This window comes from Amphibalanus amphitrite, unplaced genomic scaffold, assembly GCF_019059575.1.
Source record: "Amphibalanus amphitrite isolate SeventyFive unplaced genomic scaffold, NRLGWU_Aamphi_draft 000127F_arrow, whole genome shotgun sequence".
NCBI classification, from domain to species: Eukaryota; Metazoa; Arthropoda; class Thecostraca; order Balanomorpha; family Balanidae; genus Amphibalanus; species Amphibalanus amphitrite.
This window is the reverse complement of record NW_024881622.1, coordinates 109,129-125,436: the sequence shown is the minus strand read 5'-3', so window position 1 is coordinate 125,436 and position 16,308 is coordinate 109,129. Positions and strand designations below refer to the sequence as shown.

The 16,308-nt window shown below is 53.1% G+C and overlaps 1 protein-coding gene across 10 annotated transcripts in view; it reads left to right on the top strand.

Moving 5' to 3' along the window:
* Positions 1 to 635: 635 nt before the first annotated feature.
* Positions 636 to 16,308, top strand: part of LOC122381757 (dihydropyrimidinase-like) — a 28,529-nt gene continuing 12,856 nt past the window's right edge. For 2 of the 10 annotated variants that reach the window (XM_043366336.1, XM_043366335.1), the window contains exons 1-3: positions 647 to 821; positions 3,836 to 3,973; positions 10,953 to 11,033. In XM_043366336.1, coding sequence (XP_043222271.1) covers positions 687 to 821; positions 3,836 to 3,973; positions 10,953 to 11,033 — 354 coding nt within the window. In that variant the 5' untranslated portion in view covers positions 647 to 686. Of the gene's footprint in view, positions 822 to 882; positions 932 to 3,835; positions 3,974 to 10,952; positions 11,034 to 15,977; positions 16,170 to 16,308 lie in introns of those variants that run through there. The other 8 variants (XM_043366339.1, XM_043366334.1, XM_043366337.1 and 5 more) reach the window with 8 other exon arrangements.

The following is a 16,308-nucleotide window of genomic DNA, read 5'->3' as shown; positions in this document are numbered from 1 at the left end:
AGCGGGGAGATGGGACGATAGGTAGAAATGAGCTGGATATAGTGGGAAGATTAGACTCTGGAGCGGAGAAGATAGAGCGATAACTGGCGGCGGCTGAAGCAGCGGGGACACTGGACTGTATGGAATTGGGAAGGGACATGGAGTAGAGCTCGATGGGGACTAATCATCTGGATTCGGACTTGGGTCAATGGTTTGTTTGGTTGGAAGCTCAATCGATCTGGTAGATTCGCCGTAAATGTTTTTGCCGATGATTCTTTTCAATGTGGATCGTCTGATATCTGAATGCAGTATTACGAGCTGTTTTGCGTTTAACACCCATTAGAGGTGATTTAGCTGACAATTGCTGCATGACTTTGTAGTTGTGTGGTGTTTATTGAATGAATATCGCATCAATGAATGATAACCGACCCGTGGCAGCTGTGGAATCCGCTGTGTGAAACGGAATGCCATTGTCTCTCCTGCCTGCTTTGTTTGAGTGTTATCATGGCTCTCCTTCGTCACGCTATCCAGGCTCAGTATCCATTATCACTAACAAATCTGCTCATTAAAATGCACCATCAACACCACTCCGCCGCTCCTCTGACTGCATCCTTGACGTCATCCCTCCAGGTATGACGTCACCACGTCGCACGGCGCTGAACGGGCGCCATGACGTCACGGATGGCGGCGGCGGCTTCATCCCCGGGATGGGGGAGAACAAGCAGGTGCCGCGCGTGCTCAGCGGAGGCTTCTTCGGCTACGTGGATGACGCGTTCTCTCAGCGGACTCCGGAGCTGCCCTGTGAGCGGGGCGAGACGAGAGCCATCGGGCGCTCCCCGCAGGTGAGTAGGTACCGATTTAGAGGGGTGGGGTGGGTCAGGTCATCACACGGTGGAGTCCAGAGCTGCCCTGTGAGCGGGGCGAGACGAGAGCCATCGGACGCTCCCAGCAGGTAGGTACCGAGTCAGAGGACTGGGTCAGGTCAGCACACAGCGGAGCTGCCCTGTTAGAGGGGCGAGACCAGGGCCATCGGACGCTCCCAGCAGGTAAGGAACAGTCTCTGCGGAGCTGATACCTGGGAGTCAGACCTTGCTCGGCTCATCAGTATCATGCAATGTGTCAGTATAGTACCGTAAAGAATTCCTGTGCAAGAGTGATGTGTTTGCAGTTTGCACACATTGCACGTCCCAGAACGTCAGGACAGGCGGTCATGTGTGTTGGACCAGGCTATTGCTTGGTGTCATGCGTGTGCTAGGTCATGACAATGGATTCCTATGGAGGGGCGAGGTGTTTGCACACCTTGCAAGGTTTCATCATCCAGAATGCTGATACGGACTAGTCCTTCCCAGTGAACACTTATGGTCAAAAACAAGTCGCCCTCCCAAATACTGCACATCCCTCACAGAAATCACCTGCTGATCCGCATTCTTCCTGGCTTCATTCCTTTATGTTTCTATCTCTACTCCCTCCGTGTAGTTTTCCGTGTATCGGCGCCGTTTGCCGGGCCAACAGCTGTATTTGTCGGACACGGTGCCCGGTCAGAAGCGCCGCCGACCGAAGGCTCACGGCTGACCGGCCGTCTCCCCGGCCGGCCTGTAATCCCGGAGCGGTGATTTCACCCTCAGATGGTGATGGTGACGGCTCCGCGCACCACTGGTGCCGCAGAGGGTGTGCTAACTACTACCTCACCGACCGGTGATGGTGCCGTCAATCCCACGGCTGCTCTGGTGCGTGTAAATAGCCCGGACTCTGCTGGAATGTGTGTCTGGGGATTTACTCAGTGATGGATTGTCGACAGAAAATGAGTCAATTTTAGGACGGTGATAACGATCAACTAATAATGGATACTACTAATTGTTGTTGACCGCCAAGTATGTCTGTCACAAACAAAAAGATCGTGATGTTGCCGACACATTTAATTTGCTGGGAATGGAGAGCCATACTAGCCGTTTTCACGACGGCCATCTGATACACATTTGGTGCACATTTGGTGCAGATTTGGTCAAATTAGTTTCAGTGTATCTCTTAGCTATCAGCTAGGGTTGCACTAATTGCTTATATGCCTGCTTTGTCATATTATCAGAGATTATCATCGATTAAAACACTGAAATAAATACATAAGATAAAGATATTTGCAGTAAAAGATGTTAGGTGCAGATTTGGTCAAATTAGGTGCACTCGCCGGATAGCCCGTCGTGAAACCGGCTACTATAGCACAACGCAATACAGAGGACTCTCATGATCGGGTCGTTCAACTTCCACGTGATTCTCGTCTGGAGACGGTTCTGTTTCCGGTGGTGCCTCTCATAACGTCTTGATCATCAGCAGTCGCGTGGAAACGCTTTGGACGGTAATTGTAAGTGATTGCACCAATTTACCAGTTGCGGTGGTATCTTCTACAAATGGATGTAACTTTGGCATCTATTCATTAGTCTTTCATCAGAGTCAACTGAAGCGTGCAGCATGCCTTGAAACTTACATTTATCACGGCAGACATAGTTATTGGTTGTGCTCGCGGAATTTAAGCTACTCGTTTCGTCATTTATTTTAGTCGACGGCGAAGGAGCCATGCAGGGATTTTCCGAATTTTAGAAATCGGCTTCGGTGAGTCGTGGTTCGGCATCGGTATTATTGCGGTCAATCAAACACATCCAGAGATAATTTAAATTAAAAATTAATATCTGCATCCTTCAGAGCAAAGGTCGAAGGAACGGGACGGCCAGAATTCAGAAACGCCTACATGAACCCTAAAATATGAGCTTACGAGTGATCTAAAAAGTTGGTGTTTAAAATTGAAAGTTGAAAAAATTTCATCGCTTACTGAAAGTTTTTGCTAGCACTATGGTTGTGTGTTCTGTGTTCGGTATTGCATCTCAACACGTTATAGGCCATGAAGCATTGTCATAGCGAAAGCCTGACCCTTTTTAGCGATAAACATTTTAGGGGCTGGGCTGCCTACGTAGCCGTGGGCGTCACGTTAGGATTGCATGTTAGGCCATAAGACGTTTTTACGGCTATTGGTGTGTCACTGCATCGGTCAAAACCACATCCGTATCCTGTGTTACTCACCTCCGTCATTGACCATCAAAAGCTCTGATCCGTTTCCAGATTGTTGGACGTTGGTTTGGCTAAAATTGTCTTTTGCATGACCTCACGGACAGGCCTAGGCAATAAATCGAACTGACCGACGGTCATACATCTACGTACATCTTATTTTGCCGCGCTTAGAGGTTGAGATGTCCTGACTTGTTTAATGAGGTATTTTAACTTCTATGTCAGACTCATCCAGTTTTGCGTTCGTGTGCTTAATTGTTTGTTTGTATTGTTGGGTTAGGCCCTTTCGGTCTGACGAGACCATTTCAGGGCCGGAAGGATGATAGGCATTAGGGGGAGACATTGGTCTGGGCAAGCACCCTGGTGAGTCGCCGGGGCTGAGGCCGTTCAGAGGACAGGCCGATCAGCCTCCGAGCACTCACGGCACCCGGCTACGGGCGTCCTCTTACGGGCATTCCCGCATGGGATAAAGTTGCCCGTCTAGCCCGGACCAGAGAGGTTTGGAACGGTGGTCTGCTCAAACAGACAGTTCCTATTAATATCACCTACTTCTCCACTTTTTCACACCCTCCGCCGTGACCGCATCCCCAGCCGCCACTTCTCCTAGTCCTGAGCCCCGCCCCCGGCAGAATCCTTTCAGGGGTGCCCTCCCCCCCCCCCCCCCGCCCTAGGCCGCTGCTCGCTGCCGGGCGCCGCGCTGCGGCAGTTTGGAGCTCCGCCGGCCCGGGCGGCTAGGTGGCGCCAGCTTCGGGCGGCGGCGGGCGACTGTAGCGGCGGCTCTGACCGGGCCGTGTGCCTCCAGACGCGGACCGAGCGGCGGCCGGCGCCGGACGCAGATCGATCCGGGCGAGGGGAGTCGACCGGCGACCGAGACCCAGCGGTAACCGACACTCCCAGCTCGAGGACAGGCCCGCACACCCAGGGGAGCGCCATGTTCAAGGTGAGAATGCTGGCGGTCAGCTACCACGGCCGGACGGGTTGCACCTGGCCGCGCCGGCTCGACTGCGACTCGGGTTATTTTTACACCTAGTCTGGCTATTTCTGCACCGGTGTGGGAGGGGATTTACACTGGCGGGACGGAGTGTGGGACCCGGCTGGAAATGGGTTGGCGGACAAGATTGACGAGCTCACGCTTTGTTATGACGCGGGTAAACAAACTGGCCTTGATGTCTGTGAGTGGCGCGCGGTTGTTCGTTACTGGTGCACGTGTTTTGCGCTGAGCGGCTCCACGTGATGCTCGCCGCGCTGACCTTCGGAGGCGCTCACTGCAACTCGCATTACATCAGAGCATTACCACTCTGCAGTCTGCATCCCTCCCACACCACTCCCAGTACACACTCCTCCCCTCCAATACCGCCGCACCTGTTCCCCATTGCCGTGTCTCGCCGCAGCGCGCCGTTCCCGCCTCTGTCTCAGTTGTGAAACCCCGCCGCGCCGGCTGGCCGGCCGGCTGGCTGTGCCGCCCCCTCCCCTCCCCTCCCCTCCCCACCCCCGATTACGGTCACGCGGCCTCGCCGGACCGACAGCGGCCCGGTAAGCTACGGTACGTGCTGTCGAGGCACGGCCTGGTGCGGACGAATGACGGGCCGCGGTGGCATTGTATTTCTTCGGTTCGCGTCGGGCTATTGTCTGAAGCTGGCCATGAGTTCAGTTGAATGGCCAGGCTGTTCTTTACTACCACTTAGAACGGACTCTTTATGATCCACCGTTACCTACTACAATCTACAAAATTCGTTCCGTATTGCTGGGAGTTTTCCTCGATATAACGGTTGCAAAACTGGGCCCATACCCGGTATTCCCTCGTCGCCCATAATGCCGCAGCTGTCGTCTCCTGGAATTTCACTTGGCGGAGTGCCAACTCCCAGCATTGATCTGTCTGGGATCCCGGGTGTTTTTTGTTGAGAGCGAGCCCTCCCAGGAAATTATGGGAGTGGCCCACTGCACTCAGCCTGCTCTCCGGCGGCTGGGGTTCTCTGGTGTCGGATGGTTTACCAGCATTTGGTTAGGATTCGCCGGGATTGGGGGCGTGGCAGCCACGCCCTTTTCTGTCGGGTGCTGCTTACTGGGAGCGCAAAACAGTTGTGGTTACTATCAGTAAAAAGACTAAGTTCAAACATATATTCGATCAACATTACCTTCATCAGCCCTAACTTCCCCATTCTTCATCCGTAGTGTTTCTGTGGCTATGAAGCCGGTATCCACATTTCAAAGCGCTGCTACGGATCTGTGTATTACGCCGTATTGTTTGTAGCAGCGCGTGTCGTGTTGCAGCGTTCTCGCGGTGTAGTGCGCCTCTGAGCCGCGGCATGGCCAGTACGGCCCGGCACGACCGGGCGCCGTGCCCACCGGCTGCCCCTCAGTGCAGTCCGGTCCAGACTCCCCTCCCCACTCCCCGCCCACGACGGCAGAACGGCGGGCTGTGGCCCACTGCACCGGCCAATTGTCTGAGCCGAGAGTCGGCTGACTGACCGTGAGAGGGCCGCCGGTAAGTGGGGCCATTGAAGACTGGTATGACAATGATGCTGACCGCTGAATCGTGGTACAACGGGGGCGTCGTGCATTGCAGAATACGCATTGCGGTGCAACTTGACAGATGACTGATATGTGGAGCACCAGACATTAGCGAGCTAGACAGAGAACGGATCGCAACTTTGGGCTTTTGAAATTAAACAAAAAAAAAAAATGGAAGAAACGAGGTGCACAATGGCGAAGAAGCATGTCAGACAAACTATATAGTTGTCTGTCAGACCGCAATACTGTCAGTCAGTCACTGCGCTCCACGGCCACTGTTCCGACACGGGCGTAGCGTCACAAGTAACGGAGCCGGTCTGGGGTGACGCTCCGAGCTCACCTCAGACCGGTGCGGAGCCATACCGTGACGTGACGGACTGTGATGCCGCCGTGACGGCTAGCGCTAGTGACACTACCACAGGTAGTGTGACGGGTCTTGGTGCCGCCGTGACGGCTAGTGCTTGTGACACTAACACGACTAGTGGGGATATCAAAATCGAATCGAAACATGGTTTCTGCCGGTATCGGGTTTTCCATGGGTGTCGTCTTCCCGTGAATATTATACACCAGCCGTCTATTGCATCACATATTTAGATTGATTGCAGCCTGGCTGTCGCCGTGGTATGCGCTGTTTGACGTGGGCTTTGGCAGGAGGTCGTGGTCTCGGTGTTAGGTGTGGTGCCGCTGGGACTGTGGTGACATTTGGCTCGGGGGGTATTTCCCCGGAGTCCAGCTGGGTATGACCGGCAATTCAGGTCATCTTGTGCTGAGATGACAGTGGTGAGGCTCATTGGTGACCTGACCTCGTATCTGAAAGATAAGTCAACCTGTTATGGTTATCAACCTTTTGAGGCTGGTGTTGGATGCATACCAAAGTTAGCTACCGATATCAGCTGTCACGAAACCATTTCCCGTGGCTCGGCTTATAGTCACTTCTATTACTGTTGTATCCAGATCGTGACGCCCGAGACGGCGATTCCGTGACGCTGCCGTTGTGTAACAGACGGTAACGACCGTGATTCGGCAGTCACGGAAGCCATACACGTTGGTTGACGAACCGGTCCCGTGACTTGGTACCGTGAGGGATAAAGGTAGCTGGTGGATGGCCGTCTATGACCATTGAACACGATTTTCTCAAAGGTGGCCTCGAAAGGTGACATTTTTTCGTTGGACAAATTGCGTTCGATGAGTGGCCGCTAATTGTTTCCCTTTGTGTCATATTTATCGCATATTTTGTAATTCGCTTAAGTCCGCTCATCGGTTCGATGGCTTCCTTTCTATATCCTTGGTTTGAAGATGGAAATTAAGCTATGCTAAATCAGCGTGATTAAGGTAGGAGCTTCATACGAATTACGAAGGGTTACTGTGGGCGAATTGTCGGCTTTTAATCACCGACTAGGGTTTCGTCTTGTTATGGAAATTAGCGCGCCGCCTTGCTCATTTCAAACGAGCGAGCTGAGCTCTATTCAGGCTAATTCCGTCGTCACCATGACGGCGGGGTAATGGGAAGCCGCGCGGCTGTTGGCTTTCATTGCACACGCTAATTACCAATAAGGCCCGTGTTCGATTGCCACATTTCGGTTTATGTGTATGTGTTGTGTCATGCGACGCAGGTCTGGTAATCAGCACATTCCGTGACTGGTTCAACACTAGGGCGTTTCTGATGGTAATAACACAGATCCAGCGGTGATCACTCGACGATTTACTGCTTCAACGTATGTAAGACACTGGAGGTTTACCTTGGGCACTGGTATCGAGTGACGTTAATGCCACACGTGGATGTGACATGTTTAGAATGACGTTCCCAGAGGAGCAACGTTTGTCTAAGGTAGCGGAATATGATGCAATGAGCTATTTGCGCCCTGGAAATACCAGCTAGGCTACTCGCTGGCTGAGGAAGTTTGTTTATTGGGGCTTTCTGCATTGATGCGAAGCGATGAGCCGCCGGCCGGCTCTGCGGTTGGCACCTAAGTACTAAGTCGGCCACTCCGTGCCGTGATCATTGATCAGTGATCACGTCTTAAAGGGACCCTCCCACCTTAACATTAGTTTTGAGTTGAGATAGCCAAATTGGTGGCCATGGCCTGAAAATACCGGTTTGAGCATTCACAACATCGAAAAATGCTTTAATTCGGAGATATGGAATTTCAAACTTGCAGTTTTCGGATTCTAAGGGGCTAATGCATTGGTATGCCCCCTTAGAATTTGTGACGTCAGCGGAGATCTAACGATTTTTAAATCTTTTACTAAAACGTTTGGCAGCACGCGGTGGTATATGCTGCTTTGCGCGCAACAAATGCCGCACTTTCAAATAAAGTCGCTAGGAACAGCGGAGATCCCAAAAAGTAAACAAAAGTAAAAGTCTAATATCTTGAAAACCGGTGAATATTTTTCGATGAAATTTGGTAGATATTCATTTTTGCTCTTTCTGAACCGAGCGACATCACTTTCATGCCAATTCATTAACTTTTTTGAAGGTGGGAGGGTCCCTTTAATCCTACTTTAATCAAAATCCCTATTGGGTGATTCTACGTCATCCATGCCCTGTTAACGACGCTACGCCTATAGGTAAGAAGTCTTCGACATCGGTTCAACACTCAGGTGACATCACCGCGCGTAAAATGTCGCGTCTTTTCCGGGTGCGCAGTTGTGCACCACACTTCTGCTTGGCAGTTGGCACTACGGGCTGGAGGCTCAAATGGCTGTCACCTCCTCGAGCCTACGACTGTACGATAGAGCTGAGCACTCAATAACACATCACCTTACCTATGCGCTTTGTCGAAGATCCAAAGTCCTATGTCCATCAACGCTAACTCTTGGGTGTCAGAGTCAGTGGCAGTGTATCATTGCCCGTCAGTCGCCGATCCGTCGCCACTGGCCAATCGGGCCGTGTTATACAAATACTGATACAGGTCTGATGCGCAGCTGGTGACTCATCTGTGCACCGTCCATTGTAGTTGCATGTCGGGCCGCAGCACAAGCCGCCACATCCCGTTCCGGGTCCTCCACAACATGCATTGCATATCATTCTCCCCTGTTCCACCCTTTTAAAACAGTTCGAACGAGCGGATTTCTGATGCCAGCACACACGCTAAACAAACATCTCTGCGCAAATTATGTTCTCCATCGATCCTCGTCTGGAAATTCCGGGTAGACGACGATGTTTAGAACCGAGCGTGTGTCGTGTCCGCATAGCCGAACACGACCTTCCTCGGCGGGCTCGTGACCGTACTAAATTGAGTAAATCCTCCTCAGCCGCCGGGCGGATGAGTCACCTGTACAGGATGTATCTGTATCGTTGATCGGTGCGGCCGGACCGGTCGGACGGGGGTGGCACTGGCTACACGGGTCCGCTGGTGATTACACCTCGTACCGGTGACGTCAGCGATCACGTGACGAACAGGGATGGGCGGCCGGTGTCCGGCCCGCCGTGGTCGTGACACGCAGCTGATCTCCGTTGTTTAGAGCTGCCCAAGGCTCATAGGCGCGGGAGCCGGGGGGGCAGTGGGGGCAGCTTGCCCCCCCAACTCTGGGGCCGTGGGGGCGGTGCCCCCACAGCTTTGAGACGGAATACCACACTTTTTTTGCAAATGTTTTCTTTTTTTGTTGAAAAAGCCGAGGGGTGAAAAATAAGTGGCCTAAAACCGGTGAGAAAACTAGATTTGGGGGTACCCTAGGTTGATCTCTATTATGGTGTGCCCCCCCAGTCGGGAAGTAGTTCCCGCGCCCCTGCCAAGGCTATGTGAGCCGAGCTGCCTGACCTTGCTTGACGTCAGTAAGACCAACTCATGATGGTGCTAGCCACAGGTGCTCAGCAGCCCAATACCGGTAGTTGTGCCCGTACTGAGGCCTCCGCCGTAATCAATTTTAAGTGTTCGGAAAAAATGTTTGCTTATGACTGCATCATTGTTGTCAGTCATGATGTGATAACATAAATTCGTTCCATCTCGAGTGCTTCTTATGCAAGCCTTCTTCGAATCGCTTACAAATTCAGCGAGAGAACGCCGTCTGACACGCAGTCTGGGTGTGTTAACCTTCTCTCAGAATTACGTCACAAGGTCACTTGACATGCGCAAAGGCATGCTTCATCTATGTAAATAAGTGTGAGTGAGTGCCAGCTGGGCGCAACGGCTCGTACAGAACTCTGGCTCTGCCATGCATAAATTCTGGACTCGAGCATAGGTTTTATGTAGAAGACGTCTCTTACATCTCAGCGACCGTAGCCAGGTATCAGGTGACCAGTGACATCAGTCCATTGGTTACCTGCCAAGTATGCAGTAAGAAGGGGCTGGACTGGACCGGTCGGGATAGTGGCGCGCCGGCACGGGCCGACCCTTCTCGTATCTCTACGCCTATTTGGTACCTCTAGGTCAGTTTTAGCACGCTGATGTTGTATCGGCTATTGCTCTATTAGTGATGTATCAAATCCGTTGCCGTTGACGTGTAATGGCAAAGTGCCCCTGCTGCCTTCCGTGCCTGCTATCACGACTTGCTACACGGTTAAAAACACCCTCGTGAAAACGGACGGCGTGTGTCGCGGTCAACTCCGGTTAGGTTCTGTTTCAGAAGTGGTCAGATCCGGTCAGATTGCGGTCAGACTCGCTCAGCCGTGTGCCCCAGAAGTGGGTGCTCACGCCCGGTAATGGAGCAGTAATGCCTATCAGATGGAACTGTTGACGTCAGCTGACCGCAGGCGTGTCACTCCACGGCGCGCCGGATTGTTTGTGCGGGACGCCGAATGCACATTTGACACGAAAACATGTTCTTACTGCCGTAACAATGTCCGGGATACCTTACTGGTGACGTGACCGAGACTTCCTTTCTGCTCAAAAGCTCGATTCATTTTTCAATGAGCCTTTGAAAAGCTCTCTTTACTTTTTACCCATGCTGTTGAGTCAACTGATTGAATTCATGTAGGAAATGCCAGCCTTAAAAGCTGAAAGTATGCTCCGTGACATCCCTTTTACCTACAAATGGAAAAACTCAATTGATTGAAACTAAACGATCCTTCTGACTGAAGTCTTTTTTCCAACATCCTTCTACCCATTGGGTGACCTCTGGCCGGAGGTAATCGCCTCTGACCGACGTAATCGGTTTTGCCTTTGCACGGCAGCACAGTCGGACAGAATAACACTGTTCTCACAGTCTGACCTCCTGCCTCCCCTTCTGTCCGCAGTCGGACAGAATAACACTGTTCTCACAGTCTGACCTCCTGCCTCCCCTTCTGTCCACAGTCGGACAGAATAACACTGTTCTCACAGTCTGACCTCCTGCCTCCCCTTCTGTCCGCAGTCGGACAGAATAACACTGTTCTCACAGTCTGACCCCCTGCCTCCCCTTCTGTCCACAGTCGGACAGAATAACACTGTTCTCACAGTCTGACCTCCTGCCTCCCCTTCTGTCCACAGTCGGACACGCAGGTGACGGAGGTGATCGAGGTGAAGCAGGTCCAGATTCTGGACGCCGAGCCCTGGAAGGACGACGGAGACGTGAGTACCGAGACCGGCCTCACCCTGAGCGGCTGTGTTAGCTAATGTGACAGGTATACTGTGATAACGGTGGACATCGGAAGAAAAGTGCTGAGCCGGCACCTGTCCACATAAGCTGCACAGGTGTCAAGTCCGCATGGGGCTGGCACGTCCGACACAAATGCGTTGCTTAGCCCAAGGCTGTTTAGCCGTCATCAGAAGCCAGCTCTGATGGATATAAGGAGACCTGTCCGTGTCCCAGTGAGCCCTGTTTATTGTTTCACGGTGAGACACGGACACGAGCTGACCATGACAGCACCCTTCCGATGAATATTCAAACCGTGTAGGGAGGTGGGTGATCAGTGATCACTCATGGACCGCTGACGTCAGACTGAGCAGTCATGGAATCCAAAGTTTAATAACAATCATCCACCAATGCGCTGGTTCCGTCTACCCCGCCGAAATTAGATAACGCCGCTGTTGACAAGGCGCATCGGTCCCAGCTGTGATATTGAACATGACCGTTTCCCAGAAACCTAGGTCGTGTGGCGTGCTCAATAACAGCTAGGGACGAGTCTGTGTTCCAGTGGAAAAGTGTAGGTGGGTGGCATATTTCCCGGTAACGGATTGCAGAATTCAGAAATGACATGGTTTCCTGATGGAAGTCCGTGTAGTTAAGTGTGTAGACAGATGGAGTCTATGCGGCAGTGACTATTTTACCAGTGTATCGCGGTTTTCTTAGAGAACGACGTCATGTGTTTGTGAGCTATGCGCCATGCGCTCACAGTTAAATTCACATGGGAAGCAGCCGGAATCGTTCACAGCGCGCAGTGGCCAGATTTATTTGGCTCCTCTGTCCTTCCCCGGCTCTGAATTTTGTGTCTGATAAAAGTCATGATCCTGTCACTTGCCAGCCATCTGACGGACTGACAGAGGCCGTCATCTATCTGCTCGCCCCGTCCAATCACGTGACAGGAGACTCGCTCATCGAGGCGTGTCAGACCAAGTTTATCTGACCACAGTTTCGACATAACCACAAGGCGGCCTCCGCCTCAGGATCAAAAAGTTCCCTACCAGCTGACCTAGGCGGGCTCCTCATACCCGTGCTGCCCACCGCGGTCCGTTACACGTCTATTTACAATTGAGACCCTCTTGGCCGCGGCTGGCTGACCGCCCTCTGCCCCTGCGGTCTTCACGATGATGGACATTGACTGCAGATACCCTGCTGATGACACTGTGCTGTAGGACATACAGTGACCACCGGCGACAGTTAAAGATGTATAACTACGACGCCGTGTGGGGTCGACCCCAGTGACGTCAGCACTGGTCGCCAGTGACGTTATTTGAAGAGCTCAGCTGGGTGGGGCGCCGAGAAGTAATGATCGAGGTGTCTGGTGGAAGGGTTTCTGAGCAGTTGCAGTGTCCTGACTGGCGGGCTTGGGTGAAACAAGAAGCATAGGTACGGAAAGGTTGAAGGTCGAGCTTAGAATGTGGTTGTTCAGCTCGCAGATTTCATCCCGGCTGACCTGACACGACCGCTCCCAATGACCGCTGGGCACCCCTTTAGGAGTAAAAAGTGAGTTCGAATTGACTCAAGAACCACAGCTTTTGACTTAGCAGCATAGCGCTTGACCGATTTAGTGATTTGGGCGGGATGGTCAGAAACGCTGTAAAGTTTTTTTTTTCATTTGACTAATGAGCGTCATTCAAACAAAACAAATTAGGTAAAAAATTTGGAACGTGCACACCCTCTGCTTCCAAACACTGCTTCCTGTCTCATTCGCAGCATTCCTTGCTGTTTACTCGTATACATCTGTTGACTGTCCCGTTAAGTCGTGATATCGTCTCCCTCACGACTCACGGCCGTGCAGGGGCACCTCTCACGGCTGCTGTCCGTCTGTATACACTGTTTGCACCCGACTATCAGCCTGCCGTCGGCATCTGTCAGTGGCAGTCAGATACCGGGCAGGTCGTGATCGCCTCACGCCCGCGGCTCATCGCTATCCTATCCCAGTCACTCGAACCGGCGCGTCGCCACGGCGCAGGATGGGGTGAGTGTGACGTCGGTGTCACGCGGTAGTGGCCTGAGGTGGCTACGTCAGTGCACAGTGGGCGTGGCGAGACTAGAGCGAGTGGCTACGACGTCAGAAGCCGCCCAGATTGGTGATGGTGCTGGAGTTTGCACAGAGGAGAGTCACATTCTGGCGGTCATCAGGCCTCATGCCGGTCGTTAAGAGGATCATTTCAGCGTCTGGAGTAGAAGCTCTGAACCGGACTCAGGTCTGCCGTTTGACCGTGACAGTCGTGACGTCTGTACCGTCACGTCACGGCGGTCCGTCCCGTCACGGTGACGACTGTGCCTCGGTGAAGCCCGGTGACGGCGGCAGTAACCGTTCTCCGGCCGCAGCTCGACCACTCGCTGTGATCGTTAGACGGTACGACCCACTCATTGTGGTCATTAGACGGCACGGGGCTCGTGACTGTGCGGCCGTGACCGAGCTGCGGCTCCAGCCTCGGCTACTTGTCTCACGGCACTGCCGCCGGCGGACATATATACACTGCACAGTGCACAGTGCACACAGCTACTGCCCGGCGGGCTGGAGCTGGACCGGAGAGTCTCAGGGCTTCCAGCATTTAGCAGTCTCCAAGTCGATCCCTGTGGTCTTTATGGTCATGTCACGAACAGGCTTAGTGCCCAGGACGCGCTGGCTGCTGTCCGCTGCAAAGTCCGGGGAATTTCGCGTGTCAGACAGGTTTATTGGCTAGGACGCGCTGTAAGCAGCGGGGCTGGGAATTTCGCGCTGGCTGCGTGGGAACTGTGACATTCCTGACGTATTATTTCTTCATTGTGAGCTAACGGTCCGTAGTGTGCCCTAGAGTCCCTTCTTGACTTATGCTTCTAAACGTGGTCTCTCTAGCCCGTTAGTTTTACGTTATATGCTGAAATGCTGCTCTTGCTCTACTGAACAAAAAATATCCACGTTTGACCTATCACCTACCGCCGAGCGGGGTCGACAGTGATGGCTCTGTTGTGCCAAATCACCCAACTTTTGACTCCGGCTGTGCAGCGTCTTTTATTTTGATATTCCCCTCGGCATGGCCCTGCAGAATCCTGATTATTGGTCTGTGTCGCGGCCTCGCTCCCCTATGGCTGTCACGCGGGACGGGGACGCTCGCCGGTCCGCCCCAGTCCGCCCCAGTTTGGTCCGACTCTCGCGATCGATGCTCAGTGGCAGGACGAACGGACGCTGCCTTCCGGTGGGGTGGGCGCGGCCCGGACCCCGTCGATCGGAGTTCGGACTGGCCGGCAACGAGGGGTCGATAATTGACATATTGCGTACCCAGTAAATGTATCATTGTTGATTGTATAAATGTAACCGAACTTTTATGTAATTCGTGGCTGTCTTCATCCAGCTTTGCTATCACATGTTTCGCTGGGATGCTTTGACACATTCTTACACGTGATATTTGCCGTTAAACGGTGCCTATGACGCGTGCGACACCTGATATTGCCCGAGTAATAAGCTATTTTCTTTGTCCTTTCGGTAATGAAGCACGATTTACCACGAATGTCGATGATAGGAATAACGACATTTTTGCAGGCGAATGATTAAATCAATGCACCTGCCGACCTGTTCGTGGCATGGAATTTCCTTTTCACTATTATTATCGCATTGCTTTTTATGTCCTAGTTGTTAGTACCGTACCTTCCTAAAGCTCTGCGCTATGACGGAAATCAAACATGTGGAGGCTTGATTCGTAACGCTGAGCATCAGTAGTGACTATAGTGAGTAGTGAGTAATCCCTCAAGAGTAATGGTATGAATTATGATTGCCGTTATTGTCATTTTCCATCACTCCATCTAAACTCTGCGTCCACGAGTACCTACTACAAGTTCATCCGCAAAAGCATACTTTCTCCCTTCTTCCGGATTATTCAATATTCAGTGTTTCCTTTTGCGGTCTGAGTCATTGGCGCCAAGCTAGTTTACTCCATAACCAGCACACGAGCCGCGGCGTACACACACTGCACATGACAGGTCGCCGCCGCCGTTCGTCAGGGGCCAGACGGAAGCGCCGGCCGTCCGTGGACCGCGGTAAATAAACTGTCCCCGCCGACGGCCGGTGATTATTATTGGGTAATGTGAGCCCGTGTACGTCTGGAGTTTCTCCGACCGGCCGAGCTGCAGCTGTTGAAGGCGGCGTGTGCGGAGCAGCCAAACATATACGGGCTTGGTGAATATGGTTTGAAAATATGTTGGAACCATAGAAATGTACGAGTCTAGAGCAAATGCGAGCTTTCTATTATCTCGGTATGCGATACATTTCAGCCTGCAACGCTAATGCAAAAAAGGATGAATCTACATAGGAAGCCTTTTTCCGTCTCACAAGCGGCATCTTTCTCTGGGTGGTTCTATTCCTCTTGGAGATCCTGTACCAGCTGCGCCATGCCACCCTTTGCCAACCTCAGATACCAACCTCAGATAGCAGATGAGTGCCAGCCATCTCGTCGATGTCAGGGATTGCCGATTGGAGGAGACCTGGGACCAGAATGAACTGCGTTCTGAAAGCGAGAAGGAAGACGTTGCTCAGAACGGCGCCGGTGACCAAGGAGTGCTGCGAACCGGGAGGCTACAGTGGTCTGAATTACGAATGCCCGAGAGGACGTCAGTGGCCGACTGTGTTGAGCCGTTGAGAATTGCCGATTTTCGTATGACGTGAAGCTGCTTATGCCCGGGCTGAAAGACGGACGCAAGAGTTATTTGGGTCTCAAGGGGAGATCATAGCTCAATGCTGTCAGCGGACCAAGCTAATGCAACCAATAAAGCAGCTCACTCGCTCGTCCTGCTATGGCCCGCCGCTGCGACTCTGGCGGGCAGACCCTGAACCCCTAGTTTCCCGTCCCGCCGCCGTCTCGGAGCGGCGCTGCGGCGGCCACCCCTGCGGTGGCTCCCTCTCCAGTGAAGCCTCAGTCCGGGACAGAGGGCGGAGGCGGCGGACGCGGAGTCTGCGCGGCCGACACTCTCCGCCGGACATATCGACCGGAGCTGCAGAGCCGCGGAGCCGTGTCCGTCCGGCCCGAGACAGCGGCCGAGCAGCAGCGGCAACCATGGCCGAGAAGGGCGCCCCCGGAAAGCGGCTGCCCATCCACCTGCAGGTACGGAGTGCGGGGCCGGACTGACGATAGGGCTGGGCAGGTACGGACTGCAGCTGACCGGCCGCCGGTGATGTGCGCTGGATGGGCTCTGGGACTGGTCTTTGTGCTGGTGGCCCGCTGGCGGAAACTGCTGGGCGCG